The sequence below is a fragment of the Botrytis fragariae genome, assembly GCF_013461495.1.
Source record: "Botrytis fragariae strain BVB16 chromosome Unknown tig00000037, whole genome shotgun sequence".
NCBI classification, from domain to species: Eukaryota; Fungi; Ascomycota; class Leotiomycetes; order Helotiales; family Sclerotiniaceae; genus Botrytis; species Botrytis fragariae.
The window spans coordinates 267635-279762 of NW_023500990.1; the positions used below are offsets into that span (position 1 = coordinate 267635).

General features: G+C 40.3%; 1 protein-coding gene across 1 annotated transcript; it reads right to left on the reverse strand.

Annotated features, from left to right (window-relative positions):
- Nucleotides 1-9890: 9890 nt before the first annotated feature.
- Nucleotides 9891-12004, reverse strand: Bfra_011420 (putative choline carnitine o-acyltransferase protein; the record flags this gene model as incomplete). The annotated part of the gene is made up of 4 exons (XM_037341747.1): nucleotides 9891-10017; nucleotides 10094-11756; nucleotides 11822-11873; nucleotides 11927-12004. 4 exons carry the CDS (start codon nucleotides 12002-12004, stop codon nucleotides 9891-9893), a joined length of 1920 nt encoding a protein of 639 aa, XP_037194604.1.
- Between the last annotated feature and the right edge of the window lie 124 nt (nucleotides 12005-12128).

Here is a 12128-nt window from a genome sequence, read left to right on the forward strand (position 1 = left end):
GAATGAGTATATGTGGTTGTGCGGATAGGTGGAGATGGGTTGTGCTGGTATATGGTATATGGTATATTGTATATGGTATACATGATGAAGGAATAATCGGACTGGAAAAAATCGCAAGTGAGTGGTAGGGTGGGATGGATTCGCTGGCCTAGAAGGGTTGTGGGTGTGGGTATGTCTATGTATCAAGAGCTGACAAGTGATCTCCTGATCTGAGATCTAAGATCTTGGATCTCGGAGGTGAAAAATGGGAAGTGGAAAGTGGAAGAGGTGGAAGAGGTGGAAGAGGTGGAAGAGGTGGAAGGAGGAGGAGCGGGGACTGGAGCGAGAATGGGAGTGAGGTGGTCTTGCTAGTACGGAGAGAAGGCGAGCGAGTGAGTGAGTGTGTAGGTATTATTTGAAAAATGTTAGGAGTGAAATTGGATGGAATGGATATGAATGTGGTGGATATGAACGGGTTTATGGTGTGATATAATATAACATATCATAAATGAGCAAGAAAAAGGATTAAAGAAAGGTAAGAAGATTGGATATTTGAGACTTTAAAGTGTATTTGGGAGGCTGAAGGTACTGGGAAGTAAGGGAATAAGGGAGTGTGGGAGTAAGTTTGTTGCTTGGGTTTGGGTATGGGTGATATGTTATATGTGGTGAGTGATGAGTGATGAGTGATGAGTGATGAGTGAAGGGTGAAGAGTGAAGAGTGAAGAGTGAAGAGTGAAGAGTGAAGAGTGAAGAGTGACGAGTGATGAGGGTTAGGTGGTTAAGTTGTTTTAAAAAGAGAGAAGATGGAGAGAGAGAAAGATATTTACTTATTTACAGCGTGTCAGAGAGATTCCTGAATGTACCATTTGAGAGGAGATGAGGGTGAGGGAATTAGGAGAAATATTGTTTCAATCAACAAGGGATAAAGATTGAAGATTGATCATTTTGTATTTTATGTCTTATGATAATAATTCGATGTTGTGCTGTGTTGTCACTGCTGCGTAGATTTTTCGTTAATATGCTTTGTGTATAGCTTAAGTATGATAAATGATGAATACAGAGAGAGAAAGAGTAGTGATTTTTTAGTTCTAGTTTTAGTTTTTATTATACTGGCTGGAGCTTGGGGATGGAGATAAGTGGATGTTGAGGATATCGGAAGGAAGGATTGGTAGATGGATGGATGAAGAGGAGAGGAAGAGAGAGGAGATAATTAAATGAGATGAGGGGAAGGAATATTATTAGGGTTTCTGTGTGGTAGAGGTAAGTGGATTGGTAGTTAGGTTGCCGATGAAGTTTTTTATATAGATTGGGGCTGGAATTGTGTTATTTGTTATAATTTATCCACTCTCATTGTTATATTTATAGTGATGGGGCTCTCGCTTGTTACTTAGGGGGTCTGGTGGGGAATTGGAAATTAGGGGGTGGGTGAGTGTGAGGATGGGATGGGTATATAAATTCATCTTCTCAGCGAACTATTTGTTTCTCATCAAATGAGATGTAGAACGGTCCCATCTCTGCAACAAGGAGTAGAGCGTTGCAGATAAAGTTCATTCACGGGTGTTAGTTATCTGAGTAGATAGATTGCGTTAATTGTACGAAGATTGAGGGGGATTTGAAAGTCATTCGATAGCGAGAAAGAGATTTTTGTTGTTGGAACTTGATGTAGCATTTGAAAGAGGTATATGAGTGAAAGGTGTTTTGGAGGTATGAAGGTGGAGTTTGACTGTTGTTGTGAATTAGTGGTAAAGTTGATAGTGATAGCAACAGCATCGGAATGGCAGCATGGTATGTTTCCTGGATTTTTCTTCATAATATAGAATATAGAATATCGATATTAAGCATTGTTGGAGATATAGGGTGGTTTGATTTGAAGTTACCATTCCTGACCTTTTTATTTGCCCGCCATGTATGTATATTTAGGGATCTTGCAATGCTTAGGTGTGTGCTTTTATAAGTAGGCAGGTGTACATGTGGAGATGAACAGGTTTGAGAATTCGGAAAGCGGGAGCTTGGGGATATAGGGGGAAGTGAATTACACAAAGTCAACTAGGCAATTGGAACCGAGAAAGGGAAAGGAAAGGAGGAACAGGTATAAGATTCTTTTCTTAACCTCTTTACATTATGTGCAAAGAGTTTTCTCCGGCCTAACTCCCAGCTATGACAGTTTGGTCGAATGGCAAGTGTAAAGATGTGAATTTGTCTCTTACATACGGATTAAATATTTTAATCAATCTTTCATCGAGCATAACCAACAAATGATTAAACAGTGAGAAAGTCTCTTCCGCTACAGTGACAGCAACAAGAGAAGATTTTGCACCTAGTGATATTTATTGTCATCATTGTTGTTGGGATTTCCTATAGCATTTCGTTGATCTGGATTCGTTGCTCATTCGACAAAAATGCATTAAACGCAAAACTTCAAGAAAGCACGACAAAGAAACCTTTGTGAATCTCAGCACGAAGGTCTATTCTTCTGGACTTATAACATACGAAGTTGAAATGTTGCTCCGTCTCAGCAGCACACATTACTGCGGTTTCCCTGGGGCTGTAATTTGGAGATTTCGGAGTATGTGGGATTTTATAGAGAGATAAGATGGGAAAGGGAGGGAGTGGTAAGTGGAGTGGGGGAAGATTAGCGCACCATTACTAGGAAAATCGGGGTGGGAAGATGGCGAGTAAAAGGAGGTAGGCATATGATGTACACTAGTATGTGTATAAAAGGTCAATGATATTTCCAAACTCTTCTTGTACAAAAATAAGATTAAGCAGAGAGAGACATACATCATAAGGACCATCCTATGGCATTCAAAATTCGCAGCTTTGACTCGTGTCTAGACTTTATAGCTGATTCGAGATCAAATAATGAACTTTCTTGAAGTTAGATAACGTAGCTTGGAAGCGAGGGATTATGAATAATCAATTGTTGATAGCTAAAGGTAATAAGACGATGGTAAAGGAGTATTTTTATCCTTGAGAGCTTTATACCTTCGTTTCAATGGAGTTGTATTCATAACTCGTTGATCCTCTGGATCACTTTCTTTGTCTGTTTGAATATCTGATAAATTGTGGAGTAAAGCGAATGACGAAACTTGTAAATACCAATCTACGCAAGGGGATTGGGGAAGGCAAGTCTTGACAGTGCAATCTTCGTTTTTTATTGTCGTTTTCATCTCTTTACTTGTTCGGCGATAGATACTGAGGAAAGATGATACGGGTGCATTTCTATTGTATGAAGCGAGGTTGGATAATTTAGACGTAAAAGTAAGCAAAGACCGCGGGATCCATTCGAAGTTGTTCTTGAATGGTGGAGCTCCTATAAAAAGAGACCTTCCGAGTTTTGCAGAGCTATGGGCTTTAATAACAGGCAAGTTAGCGAGGAAGAGGTGTGGCTATTTGGTATAAAATTTAAAGTCGCTGTGCTGCACTCGAATTGTAGCTCATAGTTACCCTCAGTATCCCATAATAAATGGCCTGATTTGGTAAGTATAAATACACATCTAACATTATGTTCTCTGTTCCTTCTGTATAAAAATGAAGCTATAAACTCAAAAATGCATCTAAAGACCGGGAGAAAAGGAGTACTTCGCATCCTCAAACTCTTTCCCATCGTTAGACTCGGAAAGCTCGAGAGTTTACGTCACCAAAATCTAGACTCTAAAGATAGTCGAGGATAAAAATGAAGATAAAAGTTCGACAATATTAAAGAATCAACGGCGAGAAGACTTTTTAGCAGTGTAGCAGTGATATAAGAGGTCGTTTGCTGACGACGAAACACATACCATACCCGAGCTGCCAACACATCCCGAAAGATAATGTACATCAGGATGTGAGTTCGAAGTGATCACTTTCACATTCTTCAAACTTGTCCTTGGCTCTGCCGAATTTGAAAGAAAGCTCTCATCGCAATGTATGTGTCTTTATAGTCACTGCCAGGGATCTCACTTGGGAGATTGAAAGAAAGTTTCGGATAATTTGGCAATTGAACTGATTCTCGTCTTAACATCGGGTTGTGATATTCAACTGGGGGCTTGATTATTTATAAGTATATAATATAAAAGAATCATCCACGAGGCTGTTATCTTCTCCCACGGATGTTATCAGTAAACCTCGTGGCTTGTTTCATGGTTTTGATCAATCTGGCAGAATTCAATACCCATATTGTGGTGAGTTCACGTTCTTAGGAAGGCATATTTAGGAGTTTCTTAAAATGTTTTCCGTCATTTGATGGTACCTTTTAGTACTTTCACATTTCGAAACAACAGTAGTAGAGGAAATCGACAACGTCGAGGCTATGACAATAAAAATGGGCACAGGGATTTCATTGTCAAACCCTAACCCTAATATATATTCGCATTACGAAATGCGCATGAATCACAACAGAAAGCCGATAAAAAGAGACCTACTAAATCCAGCCATTTTTCGAAAATTCTCGCAACATTAGTTTAGTCTGCAAAGCGAAGTCAACCTATGTTCGGAATGAGGCACCGTTTGGAAGTTTTGGGATGAAGGATCATTTCAGTAGTTTGCTCATGCTTTTATATCTTTCATGAGGCTCCAGAGAATCTCCGAAAAAGTTTGAATGAAAAATTTGCTTCGCAGCATCAGGAAGAGTAAACCCCCATGACATTGTTGCCTCTTCCTCCGCAATTTCATTTTCTTGTGTACTGGCTATATAACTTGAGATTTCTGAAATTGTTCAGTATGCAAGCATGATACTTCTGTCGTTCACTGTCAATTCATGATAGCTAAACTCTTCTAAAGGGTTGAAAACTCCCTACAAATATTTGACTGAATCATTTCATCGAGTATGAACTATGCGAGAGAAAAGATTCTTGATGGGTGGCTCATATCGGGGTATTGCTGTAAGTTGACAACGATCCTATAATAAATGATGACGCTACTCATGTTGACAATAACCAATCATTAAGTGATAATCGTACAAGTAATACCTTCGTCTGAATATTCGCTAGTAGTCAATACCTTATTGCGCGACAAGATTCTACTTCCTAAAAAGCTGAGCTGCGCCTGTCAGTCCTGTGTTCTTGCATCGTGAGTTCTTCACGCTTCCGCTAAGAATCTTTTCAGAAGACTACTTATCAATTTGTGCTCGCTTGGGATATTCTTCGTAGATAGCAGCTTTCGGTTGAAGGGCTGCACTCTAATCCCAGCACTTGTGTCATCAATATGATCTGAAGAAAAGGTGATTCGTAAGGTATCAAGATCATGGTTTAAATGAAGTGATATGAACTATCTGTATCCACAGGTTTGCATTGCGATTCATAGGGAAAGAGGTTCTCATTAACTCAAAAGGTATGCTAAACGTGCAACTAGATGCTTCAAAAGGAAGACCAGACCCAATGCTGTGCCACCCTTGTTCTTAGATTATGCTCGACAAGAATCGTGCGACAACGAGCATAAAATCAAACAATGAAAACAAAAAATAAAATTGATAGTAATCATTAGAAGTATCGGTATGCTCTACTAGTTTCAAAAGTTCCAAGAGGAATGTCGGGCTTTGCTGCTCGCTTGGAATACTGTCTATACGATCACCTGTGGCTCCGGTAGTTTTGACAGGAATTCATGTCCGGCAGCTCTTGAACTGCTTCCAAATATTCTAAAGAGCGACTGTCAACTTTCTCGGTATCATTTTATATAACAAATTGCGAGTATCGGAGACGTGATAAGACAAGACATAAGATGCGACCTCAAGCGTAGCTTTCGTAATCTAAATCTTCTAAATTCTATTGCTGAGATAGATTTTCACATATTGCACCAAAGTACTATATAAATCTAACGATTTAGGGGATTCCTGAGCCAATGCAAGTAATTTTCCACAATCGAAACCGATCATGGGTTGTGTCGTTTTTAGGGATAGTAGTCTTGTATGTGAATAGTACCTAGGGACCCATCTATTGGCACTACTATGACGTTTAGCAATCAGCATGGCAAGTCTGTCGTAACAATGAAGTGATATGAGTACTCCACGACAGAAAAGTATTCTTCATGACAACGGAGATGATGCACTCTACTCCAGTTCAGTGCCAGGTATCCTTTCGAGAAAGCTTTAAAGTCGGATTGTTATTAGTTCATCAAGTTAACCTTTCTGGCTGCTGGATATTAGAAAAGCATCGTAATGTATCCTTTATCCATTTACAAACTCAGAAACTTTATACTCCTCGATGATAGAACAAGCGAATCTATCTAAAAATAAAGAGGTATCGACTTGCTACTGTGCTCCTCCACCACACTGATGAATTTCGCAAAGATCTCTATATAAAATGGAGTATATCATCAGAAACTGGACTGTATCTGAGTCATATGTGGGAAGATTTGAAAATAGAGGACTACACGGTGATCATTATTTTTTCAAGACATGATCCCACAAAAGAAGTGCAAGAAGTACAGCACGCCGAGTTGAGGGAACAAAATCTTTCACTCAGGGGGCACCTTTATCACCAAAAGCTGAAGTGAAATTGATCGAAATAATTGGGAATGGCAGCAGTAATGTCGTAAAAAAGTGAAAGATATGGGAAATTTAGGCCTGGACACTACCAAATGCATATCTTACGACGCAATAAGAGGATAATAATGATCATGACTGGTGTATTAATACCCACGACTAATCGTCCGTATTGAAAATATCTAGGAATGGCGACGCTACTTGTTCAATATCCGAGCCAAACGCTTACACTGGTCGCTGTTTTGAGTTTTACGCTGGCCCAGAAGTTTGTATGGTGAATGTGATAGAAAGATCCACGCAGCTCCTCATCCCCATCAAATCCTATCAATGGTAGCATAAATCATGTCTGTAATGGCTCCGAGGAGAGAGAATAGAGACTTTTATACTTCCAATGTCTGAACTGGAAATTACACGCGAAATACGTCGCATTTCACAAGCTCATAAGATATCGCATTCATCTCGATCCAAAACTATAAAGGCAGGGCCTTAGCATTCCACAAGATTGGATACTGAAATCGCTCCCACAGAAATCCACTTTCTGGGACAAGTTAGTGGTTTGCCAGCTTCGTATAAACGTGTTCAAGTTGAAGTATCCAAGAGATACTAGGAATTTCAGACTTTGAGTCAAATGTTTAACTGAAATAGCAAAGTATGATAAGAATTGACGACATGACGAAACAAGGAAACGTAAGTTCGACAGATGACAATAATAATAAATTGTGATGATAAAACTACAACGGCAACGAAAATTAAAGACAATGAGAAGAGTAATCACCAGCCAAACCTGGTAAATGACTGATAGTAATTCTTAGTCAAAGAAATATATTCTGAAATTTAAAACCAAACGCTATTACAAATCAACCGATCTTGGGCGTAGAGCAGGGAGTGACAACGGATGATTACTCTTTCTATCATGCCAATCTTATATTTCTTTACATCCTCTTCCTCTTGACATTCCCAATTTCGCTTCGTAGAAAGAGACTAGCAACCAACTGAGGATAGCGGTGTAAATACCTGCAAATAAGCGAGCGACGTCACACTTTGTGTCTCTAGCCCTAAGACATCTCAGTTCATTGAGGGCTCCTAATTTCGACAATTGTGTCTACATGTAGGATCTGATAGTTGATTTTGTGTACTTGCTGAATTTTATTGTCACAATAATTTCAGAGTACATTGATAATAGAACCTTTATAACAATGAGCAGAAACAGTGTGGGTAAATGAACAGCGGAACAACATTTCATTCTGCGGTGACAAAATAGCAAAGCGCAATGTTGTCCATCTAGCAGGTCGGCTAGCGATTCCGTATTTACTCTGTATAATCTCTTCAACGCAGATTCTCTCAATCAGAGGTCCAAGACATTCAGACACTTCAACCGGTAGGAGGGTGTGAGCTCTCGTTTGCTAAGAGTGGTGTTTTTCGCATTCATGCTTATATTGGTATACATATAGTTGGAAGGATTGAGAACCGATTTCGAGTTCATTCCTTTTATTCAAGATAAATATCGAAGATCATTTCTAACGTCTAATGACAATGTCAAGTCCCACTCGAACAACAATAACAATAACAGAATATACATAAAGATTGCAAATACTGACAAAAGCTAAGCTCAGAAACCAAACCAACCTATACTGGAAGAAGAAAACATTGAGGCCCTGGTCAGATCTATCACCTCATCATCGCTACCATTTCTCCAGAAAATCTTTATTTGGATCACAGAGAGTTGGCATGAGAGAGACTTATATCCTCCCAGTTCTCAGAAACGTAAAAGCGAGATGTAGTATACAATACGTGGTATACACCTATATATAGCCGCAAGCAGGGCTTACAGGATATTCCCACCCTCTCGGTATCAAAGTCACATCTTCTCCAATTTCCTTGATTTCACAACGCACAATAAGCATAATAATCAGATATTACGCTTATCCTGTTCGATCTATTTGGGAAACGAAACAGTCAAACATTACCAAAGTCTCACAATAGACACTAAACTTATATCTCTCACCCCAGAGAAATCTTATCCTACACTTACTTCAATATTTCCCAGTAATAGCAAAAAAATCAATCTTTTATAACTGACAGCGAGCCCCTCCTCCAAGTGAGACTTATCAACAGCGACAGTAACATGTATTACTATTATCAACGAGAGCCCATCACTCCCACCATCAACGCAAAGCTACTATCCGACGTACAAATCTTGATCCCAACCGCAAACCGCAAATCGCAAGGCTACAAATCGCCGCTCACAAATCCCTGGAATATCCGTCTTTGTGTGCTTTACTCACAAACGTAGAGAAAGAAAAATGACAATAGATAAAACTTATTTTATATCCTTCTCCCCAACCCCCGTCCTACAATACCCACCGCCTCCGCCTCCTCTCCCTTCCAATTTTCCGCACAAGCGATTCACTCACTTCTCCGCTTCTCCAGGCCACAGTCTCACCATCAAAAAAAAGAGAATTGCTGGAATCCACCAGATAGAAATCTTTAGATACTTACATCCAGTTTCCTTCTCCCATGCTCTGATGAAAGGAAAATAACCTACTGACGAATCTATTTTGAGAGAGCTGTGTATTCAATACTCGAAAAACTTTAAATCTCCCACCATCCAAACGAATCCACCATACAACACATAATGCACAATGATACACATTAAATTCCTCACACAGATAAGAATTTAAATCACTTCAAGTATGATTACTCGAGTAGGTATATGAAGCTCTCATTCCAACACGACATCCATATCCACATCTCCTCTTCAAGTCTCCCCTCTCCCCCCCATTTCTTCTCCCCTAAGTCCCACCATCGAAATAACACTACAACCACAACCACAACCACAACACCCCAGCAACAACCACAATCACCAAACCCAGACACAGACCCTAGTATCCCTTCCCACCACCAAAGTACTCATAACATAGAAACCCAAGCCCAAGCACATGATCCATCAATAGCCCTAATCCTAACCAACAATCGTCATTCATCAACCCCTTAGGAGTCAGCATCCATCCAAACTTTCAAAGACAGTAAAGTAAGTAAAGTAAGTAATATCGACAACCCAGTCAAATTAAACCGTATACATGTAACAAACACAATCCACACAATCCGGGCAGCAAACCGGAAGGAAAACACAAACACAAACCCCCCCCTCCCCTCACCCAAAAAAGAGAATTGAAACATAGATACTCCATTTGTCAATTCTCCTTCTACCACTAAATTCCACAAATCAAACACGTTATGCACAATCAAAGATCAATCTCTCAATAATTTGAATCACCTCTCTTTTCATTGACTCGAATTATCTCTCTCTCACTGCTATCTAACCAGCTACCCGGGAATCTATTCTGTAACTATAATCCTCCTATCAAACACACAAACACACACGCTTGAATATCATTCATCCTCTTTTCTAATCGAGATTTTCTCACCCCTATCCATATCATATCAAGCTCTACAACTTAGCCTTAGCAGGTTCCAAAGTAGGCATCAAGAGATCTCTAATATCTCCCGCGGCCTCATTGAGATAAAAGCTCATTCTTTCCGAACCTAGACCCTTAGATACGACGTTGAATTGGATACTATTTCATCATGTTAGCTCATAATCATCTAGTACAGAAACTTTGAACAAATAAAGAAACTCGGGGAAAACCATACCTATTCTCATTAATCATATAAGCAATACCCCAACCATCATCTACCACCTGACTCCATCCATATCCATTAAAGTATTCCGAGCTCAATTGAGAACTCGAAATGAACCATTTACTACTATATCCATAAGTAGGATCCTGGTAGATAGCTGGAAGTTCCTCTCCTGGCTCCAACAATTTCTTTAATCCGAACAAGTGACGATCAACACCCTTTCCATCACTAGCAGCTGTAATATATTCCACATGCGAATTGATAGCAGCACGGAAAGCAGCAACAGCTTTAGAAGGCTCGACAGTGTGATCAGAGATAGCTTTACAGAAAGCAACAGAGTCGTCAGAGACAGAACGACATGTTTCAGTGCGACCTTGTTGGAAACGACGAGTTGCTGCACTTTCGTATGTAGGTCTGTTTTTACCGTACATCTTGAAATAAGCGAGCTGGATAATCATTTGTACGTAGGCATCAGGTGAACATTTGAATTTCTTGATGAGACCTTTTCCATAACCTTGGTAGGCTTGTACGCGGAGTTCGTGGGCGGCAATGACCTCGTTGAAATCTTTGGTCGCACGCTCGATTTCTGATTGGACTTCCTTTGTGATATGAAATTTGAGAGGTGTAGGATCGGGGAGGTTGGAGCGGATGGAGGGATTGGAGAAATCGAGTTTGTTGTTGAAGATGACTTCGTTTACGTAGTCATTCAAGCGATGGGTGGGTGTTCCGTCCATCATGGAATGTTCGCCCATGAAACCGGATGTACCATTATCGTTGATGATGAATTGGAGAGGTTTATCAAACCAACGGTTTGCGCCATCACCGTGCCAGTATTGATGAGCTCTTTCTTCGAGGGTAACTGGAGAAGCATCATCTAAGCAGACAACGAATGAAGCAGATTCAATGTCTTTGAGGATCTTAGCATTTGATGGGTTTGCCTTGAGAAGAACTTCACGAGCATCAGTCCAGATATCGCGGTTCTCAGATGTAAGGATTCCGACTGCTGGCGTCTTCTCGGCTTTCTCATAAATACGCTTGAATTGTTGTTCCAACTCAGAAGTGTTCAATTGATTTCCATCAACTTCGTGCATAACCTTGAAGAATTGATTCTTTCGAATGACCAAAATATGTTTATTCTCCTCCGCAGCATATTTGACTGGGTGGTCTGCTGGCTTCGAGGGAACTCTGCTGGCGTTGAACATCCATTGATAGCTTTCCATAGAAATTGGGAGTTTCTTCATGTACTCTGGTTCCAAAGTTCCACTATCCACTTGTTTCTTGAATTCCAGAACTGCAGTACTGATCGCGGCAGCTCTCTTTGATGGATCGCGCCGCCTTCTATCATCTCGGTGAGAATAAAAGTAGCTGACGTATGGAACAACTGGATCTCTATAGCTCAAATATGCTGCGTCATTCCACCATTCGTATATCCAATTCTTGTGTTTAGGATCTTCTCGACGAGCAATTAACTTCTCTTGAAGTTTACTACCAATTCCACCTGGCTTTATGAATTCTTGAACAGCTTTGGTGGTGTTTTGTAATTCGGAGGATGTAAGCAAGGGGTGAACCGACTTAAGGTATCGAACAGCTGTTTCTTCTAAGGTAGGAACTGGAAGCTTTGGGAGGGATTCCTCGAATCGCAGCATAGGACCTTTAGTTGAGTCCTCCTTATAACCTGTCATCCAATATCATCAGCCATCAACTCCTTGGTAGCGGGGCGCAAGGAGAATGTATTCGTACCTGCTGGAAGAGAGCTATTGCTCCGCGAATTTGCTGGTGCCATACCTAGAGTCTGCAAAATCTCGTTAGCTTTCAAATCCCTCACAAAAGGCCATGTAAACTTACTCTTGAAACTCTTGCAGACGTAAAACTATTTCTGAGCACCGGAGACTGTGTACGACCTTTTGCCAACAACTTCAACATACCAACGACGTTTCTGTGAAACGGGGGAAGAGCAGAGAGATTTATCGTAGATGGAAATTAAAGAGAGATTCTGCTTGGGAAAAGTAGCAGGGAACTGGTAGATTATGGCTTCTTTTAGATAGAG